General features: G+C 39.4%; 1 protein-coding gene across 3 annotated transcripts in view; it reads left to right on the top strand.

The window, feature by feature from the left end:
* Positions 1 to 22341, top strand: part of CLCN3 (chloride voltage-gated channel 3) — a 66693-nt gene that overhangs the window by 4670 nt on the left and 39682 nt on the right. For all 3 annotated transcript variants that reach the window (XM_075197748.1, XM_075197763.1, XM_075197757.1), the window contains exon 2: positions 4777 to 4952. In XM_075197748.1, coding sequence (XP_075053849.1) covers positions 4793 to 4952 — 160 coding nt within the window. In that variant the 5' untranslated portion in view covers positions 4777 to 4792. The remainder of the gene's footprint in view (positions 1 to 4776; positions 4953 to 22341) is intronic.

Here is a 22341-nt window from a genome sequence, read left to right as displayed (position 1 = left end):
TAGCTGCTGAGACTGTTGTAGACAAGCAACTTGAGTATTTTTGAGGCAAAAGGGAGAAGATAAATTAAGCGGTATTTGGGGATTTAGGTGGGGTCAACATTGTTTGTTTTGGGTTTTTTTTGTTTTTTTTAGAATGGGTGAAACAAGAGCATGTTTAAAGGGAAGGTTCCAGTGGAAATGGGGCAAATGGAAGAGGTGAGCAAGACTGGAGAAGGTCATGGGGAAGGGGGAGCAAAGGAAGTGAAAGGCAATGGGATCCAGGGGGAAGGTTGAGGGTGGAGAGGAGAATGGACTTTGTCACCCATAGTGGGGTGGAAGCAGCACAAGAGGTGGTGGCTAGAGGGAGAGGAGGGTGGAGTAGTAGGGGGCAGAAGAGGGAAGGGAGGAGGACATTTTGTGTCCGCTTCAATTTTGGAAGCGAAAAGGAGGCAAAGTCAGTGACGGCAAGGGTGTATGGAAGGAGAGGGGGCAGAAAAGGAATGTGTTGAAAGTGGCATAAGGGCGGCGAGGATTGGAGTACTGTGAAGAGATGGGACTTGAATGATTGTATATCGAGGGAGAGGGTAGAACAGTTGGATGAGCATGATCTTGAAATGAAGGAAGTCTCCAGTGATGTTTGGCGGCATGCGTGCATTTTTGAAGGAACCGGGTAAATTTGGAGTTGCAAGGTTAGGGTTTAGAGTTGCGAAGGTGAGCATAAGAGGCTGGGGGTAGCAGAGTCCAAAGCGGTGGTGAAGGTGTGGTTGTAAATGGAGGCTGCTTGGTTGGGTCAGGCCACGGTGAATAGAGGGGAGGGGAGAGGAGAGTTTCAAGCGAAGAGGCGAAAATTGCGTCTAGATAGGGTAGATTTTGGTAGATTTGAGTGAATGAGAGGAGAGGTGGTCAGAAGGAGCAAATTGATGGGAGATGAAGATGAAAATGTCAAGGATGTGACCGAGACAGTGGGTGGGGGAAGAGGTTCATTGTGAGAGGCCAAAGGAGGGAGGGAGAGCAAGAAGTTTGATGGACGTCTGACAGAGTGGGTGAAAGAGAGGCCCCCTTAAGAGAGAGCCAGTTTTCTGAGATGACAAGAAGGTTGATATTTGGAAATAAGGAGGTATATATTGCCTAGTCTGTGCTTCACATGCTCTTATCTGCCATCTTTGTATCATGTGACTTGAGTAGACATGATGATGTCAATAACATCAGAACGCTCTTAATGCAAAGCGGAATTAACTGTTACTATATCGGTGGTTGATAGCAGGGCTGTGATGCCACCGAATACCATTTCATTTTCTGAAATTAGTGGAACAGTGCAAATATATATATATATAATGATCCTGATGTCCTCATGTAATCAGTTGATCTTGACTTGTACAGCTCATGAAAAAAGAGAAAAAAAACAATTGTAATAAGCCTTTGGGGTTAGAGTCTAGTAACATTGAAGTCATTTGCAACCAAATGATTTGCATTGGACATTATATTCCTGTATACACCAACTGTCTGGCATTTTTTTTTATTTTTATTTAACTTTTTCTTTCATTTAATGCTAGGAAAAACACACATCAAACTCGTTTTCATATGATGTGTATTTTTACTAGTTTTAAAAAGATCATTAAAGCAAATCCTGATGCGTTAACCCTTTGCAAACAGAAAAATAGAACAAATACATTACAAAATAAAACACAATAGAATACTGGTATTAATGCCAGTTGGTATAGTGACCCCAGAAACAGTGTCTTACTAGTGTTATATAAACCTTTTATAGGGGAACATGTCATACTTGCAGTAACTAGCACTGTACAACAGCTCATTTGTGCTGACTGTTGAGGAGTATGATATGGTATATGAGAACCGGGACTAGAAAAAAAGGCCACAATATTTTGTATTTTTAAAGTTCACTAAGTCTGGATATGAATGCAAACTGTTTTGGAAAAAAAAAAGACTGATTTTTTTTTTTTTTTCCTTTCATTTAATTGGGGTGGTGGGAGATTAAAACTGTATTATACCTACATGCTACATTTTACTTTTCCAATTGCTCCCTTAGCCAGCGCACCATGCAGCCGTTTGCTCACTGCTTCTCTGGTTCTTCCACAGCCCCAACCAAAAACTGGGGGGAGAGGGTCTGAGCAGAAAACTATTAAATCACATCCACAAGCTGTAGTTGAGAGGTTGCACCCCACATCATCATCCATCGCCATTTTACAGGATAGTACTGATGGCGTGGAGCAGCCCCCTGGGCTATATTTACTATGCGCTTCCCAGCGCTTTCAAGTAATTTTCTTCAAAAGGCAACTTTCTAAAAGACAGAACCTGATGGGCTTTTTCTTTAATTCAAGTGCTGTTTTAAAAAATGATTCCAAGCACTGGAAACCGGCGGTTCTACGGAACAGCCGCATACTAAATATACTTCCTGTTCTCCAGTTAGTTGAGGACGGACATGAGTAAATTACACCATATCAGTGCAGGTTTAAGCATTTCATGGCACATTATAATATTACTCCAGAAATAAAAAACCTGCATTTTATTTCACGTATATTAAATCCTTTTTCTCACAACAAATGTCTGTAAGCTACTTGCCATGACTGCAAAACTATTTGACAGTACCTAATTCCAATTCAGACACAATTTGTCATTAACAGTGTAAGGGAAGGTATTGGTTTGGTTTTACCAGATACAAATGACATGTCTAGCTATAGTGGATTATGTTTTAGAATTGAATCTCCTTTTCAGACGAATTTTCACAATTTTTCATGCTTCATATAAAACTGAACTAAGAAATAAATCATTCTTACAAGCTGAATTCAGCTTATGTGCAAACGTTCTCTAAATTTACAGTGAATCCATTAGTATTATGTAGATTATGTGACATGATTATTTTGTCAAAGGAAGTTAGAGGGGGACAGGATTCTCTTATTTACTATTTAATGTTTTATAAATAGTTGATGTGTGTGTATATGTATATAATACAGCGTTAGAGAATTACATGTGTATTTAAGTACGCATGTGTGTGTATATAATTATATATACCGACCAGACCAATGACAAGTGAGGTGAATAACAGTGATTATCTTGTTATAATGGCACCTGTCAAGGGATTAAATATATTGGGCAGCAAGTGAACAGTCAATTCTTGAAGTTGATGTATTGGGAGCAGGAAAAATGGGGAAGCGTAAGGATCTAAGGGATTTTGCCAAATTGTGATGACTGAGTCAGAGCATATCCAAAATGGCAAGTCTTGTACATCAGTATGCAGTGATTAGTACCTACCAAAAGTGGACAACCGGTGAACCGGCGACAGGGTCATAGGTGTCCAAGGCTCATTGATGCGCGTGAGGGGGCGAAGGCTAGCCTGTCTGATCCAATCCCACAGAAGAGCTTACTGTAGCACAAGTTACTGAAAAAGTTAATGCTGGCTGTGATAGAAAGGTGTCAGGTGTAGCCTATAATGGGCAGGTGAGCGCCAGAACTGCATCATGGACCAATGGAAGAAGTTGGCCAGGTCTGATGAATCCCATTTTCTTTAACATCTTGTGGACTGCCGAGTGCGTGTGCGTCGTTTATCTGAAGCAGAAATGACACCAGGATGCACTATTGGAAGAAGGCAAGCCGGCGGAGCCAGTGTGATGCTCTAGGCAATGTTGTGCTGGGAAACCTTGGATCCTGGCTTTCATGTGGATGTTACCGCCTACCTAAACATTGTTGCAGACTAAGTACACCCCTTCATGGCAACAGTATTCCTTGATGGCAGTGGCCTCTTTCAGCAGCATAATACGCCCTGCCACACTGCAAAAATGTTCCTGAATGGTTTGAGGAACATGACACAGAGTTCAAGGTGTTAACTTGACCTGCAAATTCCCCAGATCCATGGAGGGCCCACCTCGCAATTTACAGGAGCCAGATACCACAGGAGGCCTTTAGAGGTCTTGTGGAGTCCATGCCTTGACGGGTCAGATCTGTTTTGGCAGCACAAGGGGGACATACACAATATTAGGCAGCTGGTTTTAATGTTGTGGTTGATCAGTGTTTATATTGATTATATAGGGACCTGGAGAATAAAGTGTAGTAGCATCTTCTTTCTTGTTTACATTTTGAACAAATGAACAGTAGTTTTAGTTGCTAAAATGAATAGAATATAATTAAAATATTTGCACAGCTTGAAGTGTGAAAAGCAGAAAGGTATATTGTCTAGTCGGTCTTGATGTGACCATATAGTGGTTGTGGGTTATGTATTTACATAGAATGAAAGGCAGCAATTTTTGATTGTAAAAGTGTATTTTAATGTCCTAAAAAATACATTAAGTTGTGTTTTGTTTTTATAGTCAATAATTAATAATGGTAGCTGTTGCACTATACCTTTTCTTACTAGTAAAATGTTTTACCTTTTTAAAGACAGAATTGCTGTATACTATATGTAAGCCTTTACACTTCCACCTTAGACAGCAGAGCATGATTATACCGCTACTGGCAATATGTATTCAGCTTGGTAATGGCTGAGATGTGTTCTTTATAGGAACTATACTCTATAGGGCATATTCAACCAGCAATTGCGCTGCGCGGCTCCATGGGTCCCGGTACTGCAACAGAAATCCGTGATATTGCGGTACCATAACGGTACTTTACACGCGCAGCCACGAATCCTAATTGAATACCCCCCTAGAAGTGATTTGGAAACATTTTCAGTGTTTTCTATGTATGCTTAGAAATGAGTACCTCCATTAGAACAGCTCCTTTTGTATTGAAATCATTACTGTAAATCACTGAATTTTTTTATGGCAACTTTATGCATCCAAACAGGTTATCAAGCAGCTAAATGGAGTCTGAGCAGCTCTTTCAGAGAAGTTACTACCGCAACAGTTACAACAGTATTACCAGTGCAAGCAGTGACGAAGAACTCCTGGATGGAGCTGGAGGTATGATGGACTTCCATACTCTGGAAGATGATCACTTGCTGGATGGTGATGCCTCCATCGGTGAGTGTTTTGTTGATATTTTGGGGAGATTGCAATATCTCTATATTTTACAAGAAAATTGGGGATTCAATGTAGTTATAGTGGCTTACCAATTTCCTTAAAAGTTCTGATACACTTGCATAGATGCTACTGATTGCAGTGTCTCTGTGCTGTGGTGGCATATGACAGCATCTCTAAATGGGTTTAGACTTTGCAGACCACTTAGATTTTAGGAGATTAAATCAGGTCTTTGCGGTGCATGCAAAGTTACTGGATACAATACCAATGTATTGATGGTTAACTTTTAAATGTGTTTTTTCTTGTAAATATGCTGTGTTATGTTACTTTCCAAGTGCAATGGCACGTGGGCCATATCCATTGTCACAACCTTCTTTATAAAGAGAAGGGTTAAATTCTAGACAGGCTAGAAACACTTTTTGTACTTTGGGGAGAAGGCATCTTGGCAGTGATCTTACAAATCTATTCAGGGTCACTACAAATATTTGTCTAACAAACTTTTTTTTAATTTCCAAGGACCACAGAGAGGAGAAGGGGTCATGAATTACACCGCGAGCATAGCAAGGAGTTCTTTACTGTAAGGCTAGTTAAGATGCGGCAAATTACCAGACAATATAAAAGTGGATGGGATGTCTTTCTTGCTAGAAATGGTCAATGTAGATTTAATTAGTAGAGGAGGACGTTATGGGGCTGTTTGATTCAGGGATCTTATCAGGATGATATGTATCTGTAGTGTCACATGACAATGGTGCTTAATACCTGGATAGTGTGTACTGTATTATATAATAGACATGTTAAGCTTTTTAGCTAGTTAATTTATGGTTAATGAAGCACTGCTTTCCCTCATTTGGGTAGACTTGACTGACCTGCATTTGGGCTCATATTGGATAAGGTTTTTTTCATCACGTTAATACATTCTGTTAGTCAGAACTTATAACGCCGGATCCATTAAGGAACGTTAATGGAGATATATGTGCCGTATTTTACATATTTAACTGTGCATAAACAGATACATAATGCAAAAGAACGTAATTCATGTTCGCATGTAAATGACACGTCTGACAGCCTACAAAATCATACGCGGAATGGGGAAGGGAATGGGCTTATGCACGTAGTCAATGCAGAGTAAGGGCGTGCCAAGCTCACCACATACAGCAGCGTCCTATTCAAGCTTCTCAAAGGCACGTGATTATCAGTCATATCCCTTGCACCAGCTACAGGTCTGGTGTAAGTGCTGAGTGATTGTGATGGTGGTCGCACGCAAGAGCAACTGTAAAAAATGCATTCTTTGTACAGTAGACATTAATATGATTCTGATATATGTACTTTATGAGGGGTGGGGAGATTTTTAAAGTAATGACTATATTATTAACCAGTGACAATAATTGACACTTTCCCCCCTGTGTGCGTTCTCATTATATTGAACATAGTATTATACGTATTCAGCAGCATTTTGTGTGTATGTGTGTGTGTGTGTGTGTTTCAATACGGCAAGTACCATATATGCAGAGCGTACCTAGACCCATATTCAATAAGAGATGCTTTTTCAGATCCGATTCTAATTAAATACGGACGTGTATATGCCTGATTTACGAGAATTTTTTAGAAAATGCACCGTAAGTTCTTTTTGCGTTCCTTGATGAATCAGGCCCATAGTGTCCGTACCTATGTAAAATGGAGTTTGCATTTCTTATTTGCCTATAGAATAATTTGTATACAAATGCCTGTTTGTTACCATCTTTCTTAGTCTGTGATTTCTCTAATGGTCTCTGATAGAATGGTTGTAAATGGAAACCTGTTTCAATTATTTATACAATTATCATATATATGAATGGATTATATATTTTCATATGTTCATCTGCTTCCAACTATTGAAATCCTCTAGTATCATGGAAATTTCCTGGTTTGATTATGTGATTGTTGAATATACTTTTTAGAGTTTCTCGTCTGTATATGGGAAACTGACTGTTTCAGATTATAATGAAATTTGGTATAATAAATGCTGCCATGGGTTTTCTTTACACCCATGGCAGCATTTATTATACCAAATTTCACCCCCAAATCTTAGGCTATGTTCACTGGTTTTGAAGTTATACTCCTTTCAAAGCTGCAATTTTTAAATGAAAAATTTGCTTTTAACATTTTTTTTAAATAGCATTTGTAGCTCACCTAACTGAGCTAGAGAGTTGGGCAAAGTCTCATTTTAAACCTCTTTTATTTTCATATGATATATAATACAGCAGTCTGTTTCAATAGAAATGTAAACTGTAAGATTTTCAGAATCAAAATTCAAATTTTCTCCAATAACCCATGTTTTTTAATTTTTGAAAAACATCTCAAATTGTTCATACTTTTGTTAATAAATTCCCAAAGTTTTATTTTGGGATCATGAGGGGATCATCTGCTACAAGAGTTTTCATTTTGGACTGTTTGTTAAAATAATGAAAATGAGAACTATCTATTCCTGTTCATTACATTTAATCTATCTCCTTAAACAATCCCGTTGATGTATATTATGTACAATGACAATATATGTTAATACTGAAAAAAAAAAATTTAATCGTGTTTTTTATTGGAAGATTTTTACATCACAAACAAAAATTAAAACAAAAAAAAAAACCTGTCATTTTGGGCTAACAAGCATTTGCTAACCTAATCAATGAATTGACATACTAGTTATCCAGGTTAAAAATATAGTAACAAGTTAGGTAAATGGTTAACTATAGGATATAAACATTTATTAATGACATAATACATAATAAAAATTGTTTCAATACAGAGATTTGAAACATATATAGTTGTTTGAGTGGATAAGCTAACAAAGCATTTCTGTACATGTAATAATATAGCTCAGGATAACACATAAGTAGGTGGATGCACAGGACAATGCTAACCAGGGACCCAGAAGGAGAAGCCTGTGAATATACTAGTGCGGAGGTACATAAACTTCCCCGTCTCCAGAATGTATTCTATATTTGGAGTTGTACCAGTGAAACCATATCTGCTAATACTTATCACTGGCATTTCTAACCTTGTACATATAGCGGTCATGGCCCATAACAGCATTTACTAGAGCTCACCATTTTGGAAGTCAGTGTAAATACTGAAATATTTAAAAGATCTGTGATAATTTTATGTCTTTCATATATTTTAGGAAAGCTTATTACAGATCATTACCATTTGGTGCTGCTGCTTTGAGTGATTGGTCCTACTTAATGGGTTGGAACTAGCTGAAGGCTTCATTTGTTTTTTAGTATTTCCATTTCATTAAGGGTGTACATTCGTCCTGTTGGTGTTAACGGATTCACACAACATCTACCATAGTAATCCATAAAACATCCGGCTTCCTTGGGTATAAAGAGATGGTGATGGACCAGCTGGATGGAGGAATGTCACTTTCACTTCATCAATGATTTAATCTTTTCCCAGAGCAGCTACAGACTCTCTGATGTCAGCAAACAGGAGTTTTTCTTGGGATGTTGTCACTATCTGTTCCAATGAATTTTGTGAAAAGGAAAACATCTTCACAAAGATTTTTGTTGATGCTGCGTGTATGAAAGCATGGAATTCAGGGTCCCAGGAATTGTTATTGTGTTTTTGAAGTAATCATCTAGAAATATTGCTGTCTCAATATGTTCTTCTGTGTTGAAAACGTAAACAGCATTACTGTAATGTTTTCTTCCGCCCAGTCAAAAAGTTGTGGTGTAAGAATCTGATTATCATATGGACGTTGCAGGCTTGCTTGGGATAGTAACCTCTTCCATGTGCCACCTACACCATCGTAAGAACCTTTGCCATGTGCAGTCGTTGAAAAATGCCACTCTGCTCGCTTATGCTCTCATAAAGATGACTCTGGAATAGAAGCAAAGTTTTTCTTGTTTTAAAATTGTGCGGCTGACGCATCAGAGAAGTAGAAAATCTTTTTGGGTGGTTTCTCAAATTTTGCCTTCAAGTTTATAAGTTTATTGTGGAAACAGTAGACTGCCACTGTGTTGTGTACCCCTTCTGCAGGTTGCTGCTTCCAGCACACATTCTCCCAGTCTGATACTTCACTGTAATTAAACACTCTGCTTTTTCAAATGTTACACAAATGGTCCTGGGTTGTGTGTGCTTAAAATAGTGACCTAGGGACTTCACTAATTAAAGCCCACCCAAACCTAACGTGTCCCCGCAAAAGGCGGGCCTATTCAACACAATTGAAGTGTCTTTCCACGTGGAATATCTTTCCACTTAAGTTTGAGAGCCTGTGAAGAAGTGGGAGCAGGCTCTGTCTATAGAATCACTTCCCCAAACACACTTGAAGAGGAACGTACATTCCTCTAATTATTATTATTATTATTATTATTATTATTATTATTATTATTATTATTTGAAGTGAACTGTAAAAAATATTTTTTGGGTGTTTTTCTCAGATGTGTAGTGCCTCCTCAAGAAATAAAATTTTCATGAATCACTTAAAAATTAAAGCTCTTGTAGCAAAACAAAACTTTGGGGATTTTTTTTTTTCAAAAATAAACTAATATTGCATTTTGAGAAAATCCAAACTTAAATTTTGCAAATTGTAGTATTTTCATTTTGATTGAAGCATTGTGCTGTTATATCCTTTCAAAGCCATTAAACAGAGGTTTAACATGAGACCTTGCCCAACACTCTAGCTTAATTAGGTGAGCTACAAATGCAATTTAAAAAATGTTAAAAGCAAGTTTTTTTGTAAACCAATTGCAGATTTAAAGGCATATAACTTTTAAACCAGTGCACATATCGGCCTAAGATTTTGGGGGTTTCTTTACACCCATGGCAGATTTTATTATACTAAATTTTATTGACATGACAATATAAGGTAGAAGTAAGGTTTACGTGTTACAAACACTCTACTAGTGTGTCTATCTAACAATGAGTTTGGGAATTTTCATGTTAAAATAGTCCATAATCGTCTATATCTATTTTAACAAAAAAAAACCAGTTCACGAGGATGAACCAGTGTTACAAATAAAACGGCACAAATACTGGCTGCTATTAGGGGAAAAAATAAAGCGAAAAAAGCAACAAAAAAATGCACGTGTACTGCATCATACAATAACACGTTGGTATATTGCATTTTTTATTCTGGCTTTTTGTGTCTCAACACGGCATAGAAAATGAGGAAAAGGTCTCATATGTACGTTCTTTTACAAGTTCATTTTATGTGGATAGTTTCATGTATCAGTTTCAAGATGTTAATGGTTTACTATTCTTTAACCACTAGGGGTCCTCCTTGTCTCTGTGACATATGATGCTTTGCATTTTGTGTTCTTGATCCAGTATCCTCTAACCTGCACTTTTCTGTGTTTGACTGCTATTTATTTCTATAGCACCAGCATACTCATCATCATCTATATCTCTCTATATATATATATATAGTGCCACTAATTCCGCAGCGCTGTACAGAGAACTCATTCACATCAGTCCCTGACCCATTGGAGCTTACAATCTAAATCCCCTAACACACACATAGACAGACAGAGACTAGGGTCAATTTTCATAGCAGCCAATTAACCTACCAGTATGTTTTTTGATCGTGGGAGGAAACCGGAGCACCCGGAGGAAACCCAGGCAAACACGGGGAGAACATACAAACTCCACACAGATAAGGCCATGGTCGGGAATTGAACTCATGACCCTAGTGCTGTGAGGCAGAAGTGCTAAGCACTATGCCACGGTGCTGCCTACTACTTCACAGCACTTTACAACACAGAAAAAACCCAAAACTGGGTATTAAGTTACAGAGGTAAAGGGGCCCTAGTAACAAGCATACAAGCGTTAATGGAGGTTTGATATGAGCTGCCAAAAATTGTATAATGCTCCAGTCAGACTGAAATTGGAAAAAGGGATTTTAGTTGGACTATATTCCTCAGTCACACAGCTCAGCTGCCACTGTCGTCTTATTGTTACATGATAGCTTTGTTTGCTCAGCTTTTTTTTTATGAGATGTAGCTGCTGTGTGTCTTCAGTTTATTTAATGCAGATTATACACTGATCGGCCACAAAATTAAAACAAACTACTTATATTGTGTAGGTCCCCCTCGTGCTGTCAAAACGGCTCTGACCCGTCAAGACATGGCCTCCACAAGACCTCTGAAGGTGGCACCAAGGTGTAAACAGCAGCCCCTTTAACTCCTGTAATTTGTTAGCTGTGGGCTCCATAGCTCTGACCTGTGTTTTCAGCACTTCCCACAGATGCTCAATTGGATTGAGATCTGGGGAATTTGAAAGCCAAGTCTATACCTTGCACTCTTTTGTCATGTTCCTCAAACCATTCCTGAACAATTTTTGCAGTGTGGCAGGACGTATTATCCTGCTGAAAGAAGCCACTGCCATCAGGGAATAGCGATGAAGAGGTATACTTTGTCTGCAACAATGTTTAGGTAGGTGGTACGTGTCAAAGTAACACCACATGAATGCGAGGACCCAAGGTTTCCCAGCACAACATTGCCCAGAACATCACACTGCCTCAGACAGCTTGCCTTCTTCCAATAGTGCATAATGGTGCCATCCCTTTCTCAGGTAAATGACGTACACGCATCCATCTGTCCACATGATGTAAAAAAAATCGTTATTCGTCAGTCAAGGCCACCTTTTTTCAATGCTCCATGGTCCAGTTCTGGTGCTTAAATGCTCATTTGTAGGCGTTTTCGGTGGTGGACAGGGGTCCGTATGGGCGCTCTGGCCGATCTGTGGCTAAGTAGCACCATACGCAGCAAACTGCAATGCACTGTTTGTTCTTACAACTTTCTGTCATAGCCAGCATTAACTTTTTCAGCAATTTATGCTACAGTAGCGCCTCTATGGGATATGACCAGATGGACTAGCCTTTGCTACCGAAGGTGCTTCAATGAGCCTTGGGCATCCATAACCCCATCGCTGGTTCACCGGTTGTCCTTCCTTGGATCACTTTGGGTAAGTACCAACCACTGCATACTGGGAACACCCACAAGACCTGTTGTTTTGGAAATGCTCTGACACAGTTGTCTAGCCATCACAATTTGGCTCTTGTCAAAGTCGCTCAGATCTTACGATTGCTAATTTTTCCTGTTTCCAACACACTGTATTCAAGAATTGAATGTTTTCTTGCCTAATATATGCCACCCCTTGACAGGTGCCATTTGTAACGAGATAATCAGTGTTATCCTCTTCACTTATTTTTCCATAGTAAACTGCCGTGGTGTGGTTTTGGGACTTGTCCATGTGGTGTGGTAGTTGTGATGTGGTCGAGGTCCACGGATCTGGAAAGTACTATGGCATCAAGGTAGAGGTAGAATAGGTAAAAATGTGAGTACGGAGAAGGATGTTTGCAGTAAGGGAAGGTAATGGGGTTATGTGGGAGAGGAGGAGTTAGGGGGCTTGTGTTGTAGGAAGTAGCGGGTGAGTGTGTGACATGTATGGACAGATCTGATGGGTTTGTTATGCGTGTGTGTTCAGGAGAGAGAGTGTAGTGGGTGTGATAGTTAATGGTGTGGTAGGAGAAGAACGTAGAAAAATAGGTGAGGTAGGTGGGACAAAGTGGGAGTTATAACGAAATGGGTGCAGTGAATATGTATACGGGAACTAATAGAGACCGAGAACATAGGAATCAGCAGATAGCGGAAGGTATACACAGCTGACAACACGTATATGAAGATGAGATGCAGAATTGATAGCAGGGCCAAGAGTCCATATCCGATTGACTACATTGTGTAGATCTAAGGCTGATGGAGGGCTAGCTCTCCCAAATTTGTGTATATACTACTACGTGGCACAGCCCACTCATTTGGTTAGCTGGGTGGAAAACCAAATTCCTGTAGATTGGTTGGGTTTTCCGGGGAGCAGGCAGAGGCATATGCCTCTGGGGGTGCGCTATTGTTACCCATGGGGTTAATACTTATAGGGAAATGTCTGCGCAAGGTGGCTCCAATAATTAAAGACTGTGTAAATCTGGCATATTTCACAAAATATACTAGAAAGCCAAGGATATGATCCTTCTATCCCTCTATGGCATAATCCCTCCTTACCGGAACTCAAACTACGAGAATACAATATTTGGCAGAGATATGGTATTGTTAATATTGGACAGTTGTTTCAGTTTGGTACGTTGAAAACCTTTGCACAATTATCGCAGGAAAGGGGGATACCTAATTCTGTGTTTCACTGTTATCTCCAGCTAAGACATTCTCTAAACACGCAGTTTTCCACCTCCCCTCCTCCCCTCCATTAATTCAGTCATCTCCTCTCAAGTCTCTCCTGCAAAGTGTGGGCTTGAGTAAAAGTATATCCCAGCTTTATTCAAACATTAACTGATTGCTTGCTCCTAATGACTTACTCATTGAAAGCCAAATGGCAGGTGAATCTAGGTCCTCTATTGGATGAGGAGTGGACTCACATGCTTAAGGGTCTCTGTAATGCTACTTCTTGCCTGCGGTACCAGCAAATACATTTATATGTGCTGCATCGGGTATACCTTACACCAATGGGTTTGCATCGTATGGGCCGGAGAGGTGATTCATCGTGTTCAAAATGGGACTCCTCTTCTGCTGATTTCTGGCTTATGTTATGGGATTGCCTGGTTGTAAATATTTTCTGGACAAAAGTCTGGAAATGTGTTCTTACAACTGTTCCCATGGCGCCCCCCATGAATCCTAAATGTTGTCTATATGGAATGTCGTTAGAAGAATAAATTAATATGCAGCTGCTTATTTTCAACATAATGACACTTGCTAAGGTTGTTATTTCTAGGAGATGATTGGCACCTGACCCACCTGATTTCCATAAGTGGATAGCGCTGGTTAATACCTCTGTACAACACGAAAGATATGTGTATACTAGTAGAAATGCTAAATCTAAACATAATAATATGGTCCAGGTGGTATACGTCTAGATACCAAGTTTGTTCTAACGACTTAGGGTCCTTTGATTAATATATGTGCTGGAGGTTGGGGAGAGGGGATCCCTTTGAGAGACTCGTTCCGTGTAAAAGTGTGTAAGACTGCTGACATCTTATAGTGTTCAGTTGGTAGAGCACTTTATGCTACATCTGTTTCTACTAATAAAAAGTTGCGTGTGGTGAAATATATAATATTATTTGTCCAAATTGTTGTTTCGTATATTTGGAGGAAAGTAAAAAAGAATTTACTAATATTACTGTATTCGTTGCTCCATAAGCTGCTATTTGTGAATAGACCAATTGTATTTGAGAAACACTCCATATCCATCTGTTGTATATGTATAATTGTTTTGTATGATCTTTTCTTTGTTTTGTATGTGTTTGGAAAACCAAATAAAAAATTATCTGATCTAAAAAAAAAAAAAAAAAACAAATAGAAGGAGGTGAAAGTAAAGATGGGAGAAGGTAGAAAGGGAAGCTGAGAAACAATATAGACATGAAAGATAGAAGTACAGTAAAGAGTGAAAGTAGAAATTAGGATAAAGTTAAAGATAAAAGCAAAGATGAGGATAAAAATGCTAAAAATAGTGGTATAAATAAAATAGAAAATAAAGATTATAGAATCAAAAGTAAAAGTAGAAATAAAAAATAGAACTAGTAATAACAGACAGGTATGAGTAGGATTGTAAAGGAAAGGGGGAGTTGGAAATGTGTTGAGATATAGGGTGTGTCACGTCTTGTGTGTTTGACGGTTGGGCTGTTAGGGTATTGGTGTTGTGTGGGGGAACGATTGTATTTTGGGGTTTGGTCACATGGATATAGCTGTAGTCTTATGTGTAGGGTGAGGTTATAGTCTGGTATTCTATTTATTGGGTTGTATTCATAGTTTAGATTTTAGTTTTGTGGTTCTCTTGTTTTATTTCAGTTTGAGTGTAGGGGAAAAGGATAGAAGGTGTTAGAGGGGTGAGTGTATGCGGGTGTGATGCTAGTAGTGTTGTTGAAGAAGGGGTTAGTTTGGAGTGGATTCTGAGTTTCTATTGAAAGCTCCAAAGGTCTATCTCAGTGTTTAGACCATTTGGGGTGAGTGTTTTAAGTTTATATATACATATGTTCTCTAGTCTTGACAGAATTTTCTGTAAGTTACCTTTTTGTTTGGGCATTTCAGTTGTCTTCTCCAAGAAACTGGAAGTTGTGGAAGTTGTCAGTTTTGTTGTTGTGTTTTGTTTTTTTTGTATGTTGCTCATGTGTTCAAGTATTCTAACGTTAAGGGGTCTCTCTGTGTGTCAAACATATTGTATTCTCTTCACCTGTCAGTGGTTTTAATGTTGTGTCTGTTCAGTGTAGATGTAGGTTGACGGTTGTACAACATAAATATTGAAGTTGGCAGATATTTTGCTTAATGACCAGAAAATCGAATTACCAAAATCAGAAACCAATAAAAATAGAAGTGACTTTTAAGTTCACCTGTAAGCGTCGGATTACCAATTTATGAGCTCATCAGTCGGAGAAAATAGACACTGCAATTTCTGTGCGTTTAATTAGCTCTCCTTTATTAGCACTCTGGTTACAGAGAATCACGTACTTCAGCAAACTACGCCCCTAACTGTCTTATCTTTGTCTTAACCACTCATTGTGCATGATTTTGTTACACGATTTTGTTACACAGACCTTGCTACATTCTCATAGGAATGCTTCCAAGGGGACTGGTGGTTTATCTCCTGTCTGCAAGAGCTGTGCCCATGACCTTGAATATGGCAAACAACAAAATAATAATGAATAACTTCTACAAACTAGCTGCATTTAAGCTGTAAAAGGACAAAATGACTGACAAGTAACAAGATGGCTAGAAGTTTTAACACTACACCAAGAAAAGTCATGTATCCCTTCTATTGTTTAGACTGACTACTGTACACAGTTTATTTTTATGAAGGGAGGTGCACCCACACATATATTAGAGTTCAAAATAGGCAAAAAGAACGGAAAATGTGTATACATTAGGAACTCAATGACTTATATATTTTCTATAATAGTTAAAAAATGCATTACACTTTATTAATATACATTAAAAGTGGAGAGTAATCATACCTCCTATCATAGTTCTGAACTAGCAAAATATTTAAAAAGGGAATTGGAATTACTGTTGAATAACTGGAATTATTTGCTGTTAAAAAGGTAGCATTGCTACCCAGCCACCACGCTGCTCACTTAGTTATAGATATTAGTAATATTTATTCGTATTTCCACCTTTAAAATAAAGTTGTTTGTTAATTGGAAATGTTCTCATTATGTATAATCATCTCTACATTACTATTGGCGTGAATCTGGTTCTTCCAGACCTGGCTTTCCTTTCTAGACTAGTACACATCTACAGCCTACAGCAAAAGAAAATAACGTGCAATCAACATTCCTCCTGCTAATATCATTGAAACACCACTCTCTGGTGTCCCTTGGACCTTTAAGTAACTTGTAAAATACATTTTACTCAGACTCTTCTTGTCTGAAAATCTTACAGTGGGATGCGTGTATCCAGGTGTCATTTCCCTGTACTTCCACTACCATGGGAGTCGTCGATAATACCTGGAAAGGACTCTCGTATCTGGGTTCAAGACTCTTACTTGAAGTGCTTTTTTACAACCACTCAGTCCCCTGGTTGCAGTTTATGGGTACCTGCATCAAAATTGGGGTCTGGAATGGAAGAGAACACTTGACCATGTATCTCAGTTAGTTGTTTCTGTAATAAGGCAACATAGTTCAACAAATCTCCATGTACATGTTGTAGTTGCTGTGGAAAATAATAGCCTGTTCTGATTGCTGTGCCAAACAGGATATCATATGGTGTTAAACCTGTGTCTTTCCTAAGAGTGTTTCTTACTGAGTGCAGGGCCATAGGTAACCATGAGATCCATGGCGGGCCTGTTTCAGCTATTCTTTTCTGCTTTTTCAATTTACCATTAAGGTGCTCCACACATCTCGAATTTTGGGGTGTGAAGGGCAGATATTATTCCCATGTCTTTTAACAGTTCCTGGAATCCTTGCCCTGTAAAGTGTGACCCTCTGTCATTTTCAATGCCCTCTGGTACCCCATATCTGCAGATTACCTCACTCGTAATTTTCTTGGCTATAGTTTTAGTATTTGCTTTCCTATACAGCCATGCCTTTAGCCAGTAACAAAAGAGGTCAACACAGGCAAGCACATTCTCAAAGCCCGAGCATTTAGGAAGCTGTAAAAAGTCCATCTGTATCCTCTTATAGGGATACGGTGTCTGTGGTGAGCTTTTCCGTGGACAAACTTACCCAGGTTATTATGTGCACAGATTAGGCATCCTGCCACTAACGCCTGTACTGCTTGGGCAAACCCTGGCGCTATCCATAACCAACTAGTGAGTGCAACCATAGCATCTTTCCCCAGCTGCACGTTCCCGTGTGCTATATTGGCCATAATGGGATAAAGCGCTTTTGCCAGACACAAACACTGACCTTTACACCACTCCCCTTGCACTTCAAGTGCTCCATGTTTTGCCCAAGGATTTTCCTCATTCCCTGTTGCTTGTTTTTGCATAAGTTGGAGTTTGATACGGTCAAATTTGGGATCAGGGGGTCACCATGTAAATAGACTCCCCGTGGGGTACTGGGGCTATGGTGGCTTCTCTATTTCCCTTAGCTTCGGGGGTAGTGTCTCTGAGTGTGCCTTCACCTTCATCACTGACAGTTTGGAGGCAGCTCAAATGCGGTGAACAGTGCCCTGGTATGTTCAGCATGTTGACTGGTATAAAGTCCCTACTTTTCTATATAGGGCCATAATCATGCACAATTCCAAACACATACCTTGAATCAGTGTAAATGTGTACACTTTGTCCTTCTGCATATATGCATTCAGGTGGCAGGGCCTTCAGTTCAGCTTCTTGTGCTGACATGTGACTTGGTAGAGTCAGATAAAACTAGAGATTCTTTCCTCATTAGTTCTACACCATCATATTCTGAAAAATTTTGTGTATATTTTTTTCCTTTTTCAAACTGGGATTCCCCTACTAGGGGAACCCTGACGTGTCCTCCCATCTTTTGAAACATGCAAAAATAATACTACTTCATATTTAGTAAGTCTGGCCGGTAACAAATGTTTTGTTTGTGCTAGGTTTAAAATTTCTGTTACTGCATGTGGTACCATTAAGGTAACTGGGTGTCTTTGCACAATATCTCTACTCTTTTCAAGCACTACAGCAGCTGCAGCTACTGATTTTAACACGAGTAGGTGCTGCTCGTATGATTGAGTCTAATTGTACAGAGTAGTATGCAAGTGGCCTTTGTTTGTGACCATGTACCTGTGTTAGTACCCCTTGTGCATGTCCACTGACTTCATCACAAAATAATGTGAAAGGCTTGTCATAATCTGGCAAAGCCAGTGCTGGCGCTGAAGTTACTTCAGCTTAAAATTGGTTAAACATTTGGTTCTGCTCAGAGGAGAGTGTAAATGGCTTACTATCATTCAGAAGTGCTAATGCAGGAGCACGGATAATAGCTCACAAAGTCTTAAAGCTTTTTTAATTTATGTACAAACATTGAATTCCCATCAATGCATTACCATACCCACGATACAAATAAATATTTACAGTATATGACTATAGTACACTAAATAAGGGCAGTAAATGTCTTTACAACACTGATTGACTCAAAACTATTGTGAGGTTATTGACATTACATTGCATTACTTTCTTTCAAACCATCTAATATAAAATTTGGTTTAAAAAAAACCCCAAAAACAAATCCAAACACTATTTCATATTCAAATATGTTAGTCCATTTCTCCTTTTCGCTTTAAAAACATAACTTTTTGATCTTCTACGACATACAGAAAAACCACCTAGTTCATGCATTTGCTATGCAAATAGCCCATAAAGTCTAACTATCTCTTTCCAAAACACAGTAATCATTACTCAGCAGAGCCTACGTTATTTAAATCCTTCTTAGTTTCTACTTATGATGTCATGGAGAGATAGGGAAAGGGAAAAACCGCTCCGCACAAGATGGTACCCTACCTCACTAGTAAATATACTATATTGTGTGAGGGGGTGCTAAGGTCATATGGTCCATAAGAGAAAAAAGATTGATGACCTAGGTAAGCACTCCAGGTACATATAGGTAATTAATTAATACATAATGTTTTTATTGGTATGCGCTAAAATTGATACATATAAGTATACCACACAAATAAAAAAGCAAAATATAAAAAGAATGTAGTGTTGAAAAGTATAGAGTTTAAAAATGATTAAGCAATAGTGAAACGTATGTCGGGGCGACGTCACGCTTGAGTGACGTCAGACCCGGAAGTGGGCGGGGCTAGCCGCTGCGTTTTGCCGCTTATGTAAACTTAAACTGGTAATGAGAGTCTTTCTAACAGCATATACTAGCGCTACTATACCTCTTATCCCATTATAACAACTTATTGGAAGACTATATGGGGATATAATACTAGCGATCTGGTGCTGCTGTAGTGAGACCGGTACCATAGAGATCAATTGCTGTATACGAGTCTTTCAGCAGTTTCTGATACCTAGTATGCCATATTAACCATTAGTGCACATAACTACTAAGCAAAGACTATTCGTAAGTCTTAGGAACTTTTAGGCAGAATACTTTGAGTTACAACTCATTAGCCTAAGTAGGATATATATATATATATATATATATATATATATATATATATATATATATATATATATATATATACATACATACATAAGCAACTATATACTTGGTAATCTCCTGATATATCATACAGGACTCGTGGCTCATGAATCTCTATTATGTATTAAACATACGGTACTCCTAAGGAAGACTCTCAATTGGATTAATACTGTGGGAGAATATATTAGGCAATACTGCCATCTACAGTTCACACTAAACACAACATATATATATTTAGTACTATATAAGTGATACATTGTCACGATACAGATTGTGTAAGATTCTTACTACCCTATCTGATATATATAGACGTATCTGTGTTGTATATATTCCCACAAGAGATCCTTTATCAGTCACTTTCTCTATGGAAGTGTCATATACATTTTGACTGGCTCCACCCCAGGGTCAATTCATTTTTAAACTCTATACTTTTCAACACTACATTCTTTTTATATTTCGCTTTTTTATTTGTGTGGTATACTTATATGTATCAATTTTAGCGCATACCAATAAAAACATTATGTATTAATTACCTATATGTACCAACATTCTGAGTTTTTCATTTACACTAATTTATGGCAGAGATTTGCCATTGTTTTTGGGTTAATATTTGGCCTTGTAGTGAAGAAGTCTGTAACACTGCTCATGGTAAAATGCTCTCTATTTTTTGCATTCACTTACAATGGTGGTTGGTGAAAAAAAGAAATAGATTAATAGATTGTTTTTTTGAGGTTCATTATCGGTGTAGTCCAGTGGTTCCCAAACTTTTGCAATTCGCGGCACCCTTTAGAGTCTCCAAATTTTTTCAAGGCACCCCTCCAAAATAATTACTGAGCAGTCCTGTTTTAGAAGTAGTTGGGTCAAAAAACTGTAATAAGTATTTAGGTCAGGACAGGAATACTTATTTAGTTGTATGCAAAAATGTCCCCTCTGCATCCAGACCTTCTGCCCCCAGGCACTCTGCCCTCTCTCACGCTGTCCCCCTCCTCTGCCCCCTGTCACGCTGTCCCCCTCCTCTGCCCCCTGTCACGCTGTCCCCCTCCTCTGCCCCCTGTCACGCTGTCCCCCTCCTCTGCCCCCTGTCACGCTGTCCCCCTCCTCTGCCCCCTGTCACGCTGTCCCCCTCCTCTGCCCCCTGTCACGCTGTCCCCCTCCTCTGCCCCCTGTCACGCTGTCCCCCTCCTCTGCCCCCTGTCACGCTGTCCCCCTCCTCTGCCCCCTGTCACGCTGTCCCCCTCCTTGACATTACCCACCTTGGTCAGGCATATCAACTGTTTTATATTGATTGTTGCAACATAGGGTAATGCCCCGCAATGGATAAGCAGTAACTTCTTAAGCTGACCTTAACTTCAGGGCATGCTGTCAAACAATGACAGGTAGACCGACCTGCTTTATTTTTAACTTTCTTCCTAATAGGCTGCTGAGTCAAGTCTTGCCCCCCAGGCTAAAATGTGCCAGCTCACCCCTGGTGGTGCAGTTATGACCGAAGCATCGTCGTATGTGAGGGATATAATATGCGTGCCCGGCTTGCAAAAAATGTTTTTATGTGCCTGGCAAGCAAGCACCATAGCTCTCCCCTTTTGCTCCTGTTAAATCAAACTGTCCAGGTCAGCCTGATTTATTACAGATGATTATGTTCAGTTTCCTGCCTGTGGGATCCCTTAAGTTTAGTTCATCCATGTTTTTAATCAGAGCAGCATGTGATTAGGCCCTACTATTACTATCTATAGTTTGTAGGCACACAACCAAGAACAGATTTGTCTTACTTTCTTGGAATGTCTATAAGACTCTTGAAATTGGAGGAGACCCCCTGAATGTTTGAGAGAGCAAGGTGGGGCAATGACATGAACTACATTATCAAGTAAATGCCTAAACTTGATGTGTACTGAAGTGAATGGGGCTTGATAACACCCATTTGTTCCATCCACTTTTCACTGCAGGTCTATACCTACCATGTCTTTAGGTCTCCCAGAATCAAGATAGGACAGTATGGGGGGAATACAGTTGGCCTTGTTATTGCTGAAAGTAACGCGGCGTGCGCACTATTGCACGTAATTACCGTTAATATGGTCATTTCAACGCCGCTTTTTTGATCGCAGCTCGCTGAAAGCAGGGTTAAAATTACCGTATTAATGGTAGTACATTTATCGCAGAGGTATTCTGGGGGAATTGAATTCCCCCCTATGGGTAAGTACCCTGCTACAGAAATGTATTCGTGTAGGGACTCATCTGAAAGAGGTCACCTTGTCATGGTAGATGAGCATTCGTAATTTGATCAAAATGTGCACTAAAAACTCATAGCTCCCAACGTTCTCAGGTAAAACCGGGACACCATAACACCGCCCTAATCTATACACACACCCATCCCACACAAGCCATGCCCTAATCCGCATAACCACGCCCATTCCCCCAAAAATCAGTAGTTGGAAGGGATGAGGTCTGTGACACCCACAGAATTTCCCTTCAGCCCCCATAAACAGATACTTCTGGTACCGCCGGACCTCATCTCCTCCCCGCTTCCAGTGACTGAGCGCAGCTTCCGGTCAGCACCATAGAATTTCATGACATAATGCCGCCTATGCCCCTGGATGACTGGATAGAGCAGCAGTCTCTGCTGTCATAGTCTGTACCATAGAGCGTAAGGCGGCCGGAGGACTGCACAACACATTCACTGGAATCGGGACAGTTGGGAGGTATGAAAACCTCATGCTTAAAGCAGTATTGCAGAGTTTACTATACAAATGTTAACTATTGTGATTTAATATGTTTTAGTTTTAGTGCTTAAAGGGAGTCACGGCAATAAAGCAACTTTCA

Source organism: Mixophyes fleayi, chromosome 1 (genome assembly GCF_038048845.1).
Source record: "Mixophyes fleayi isolate aMixFle1 chromosome 1, aMixFle1.hap1, whole genome shotgun sequence".
NCBI classification, from domain to species: domain Eukaryota; kingdom Metazoa; phylum Chordata; class Amphibia; order Anura; family Limnodynastidae; genus Mixophyes; species Mixophyes fleayi.
This window is presented reverse-complemented; position numbering and strand designations above follow the sequence as displayed.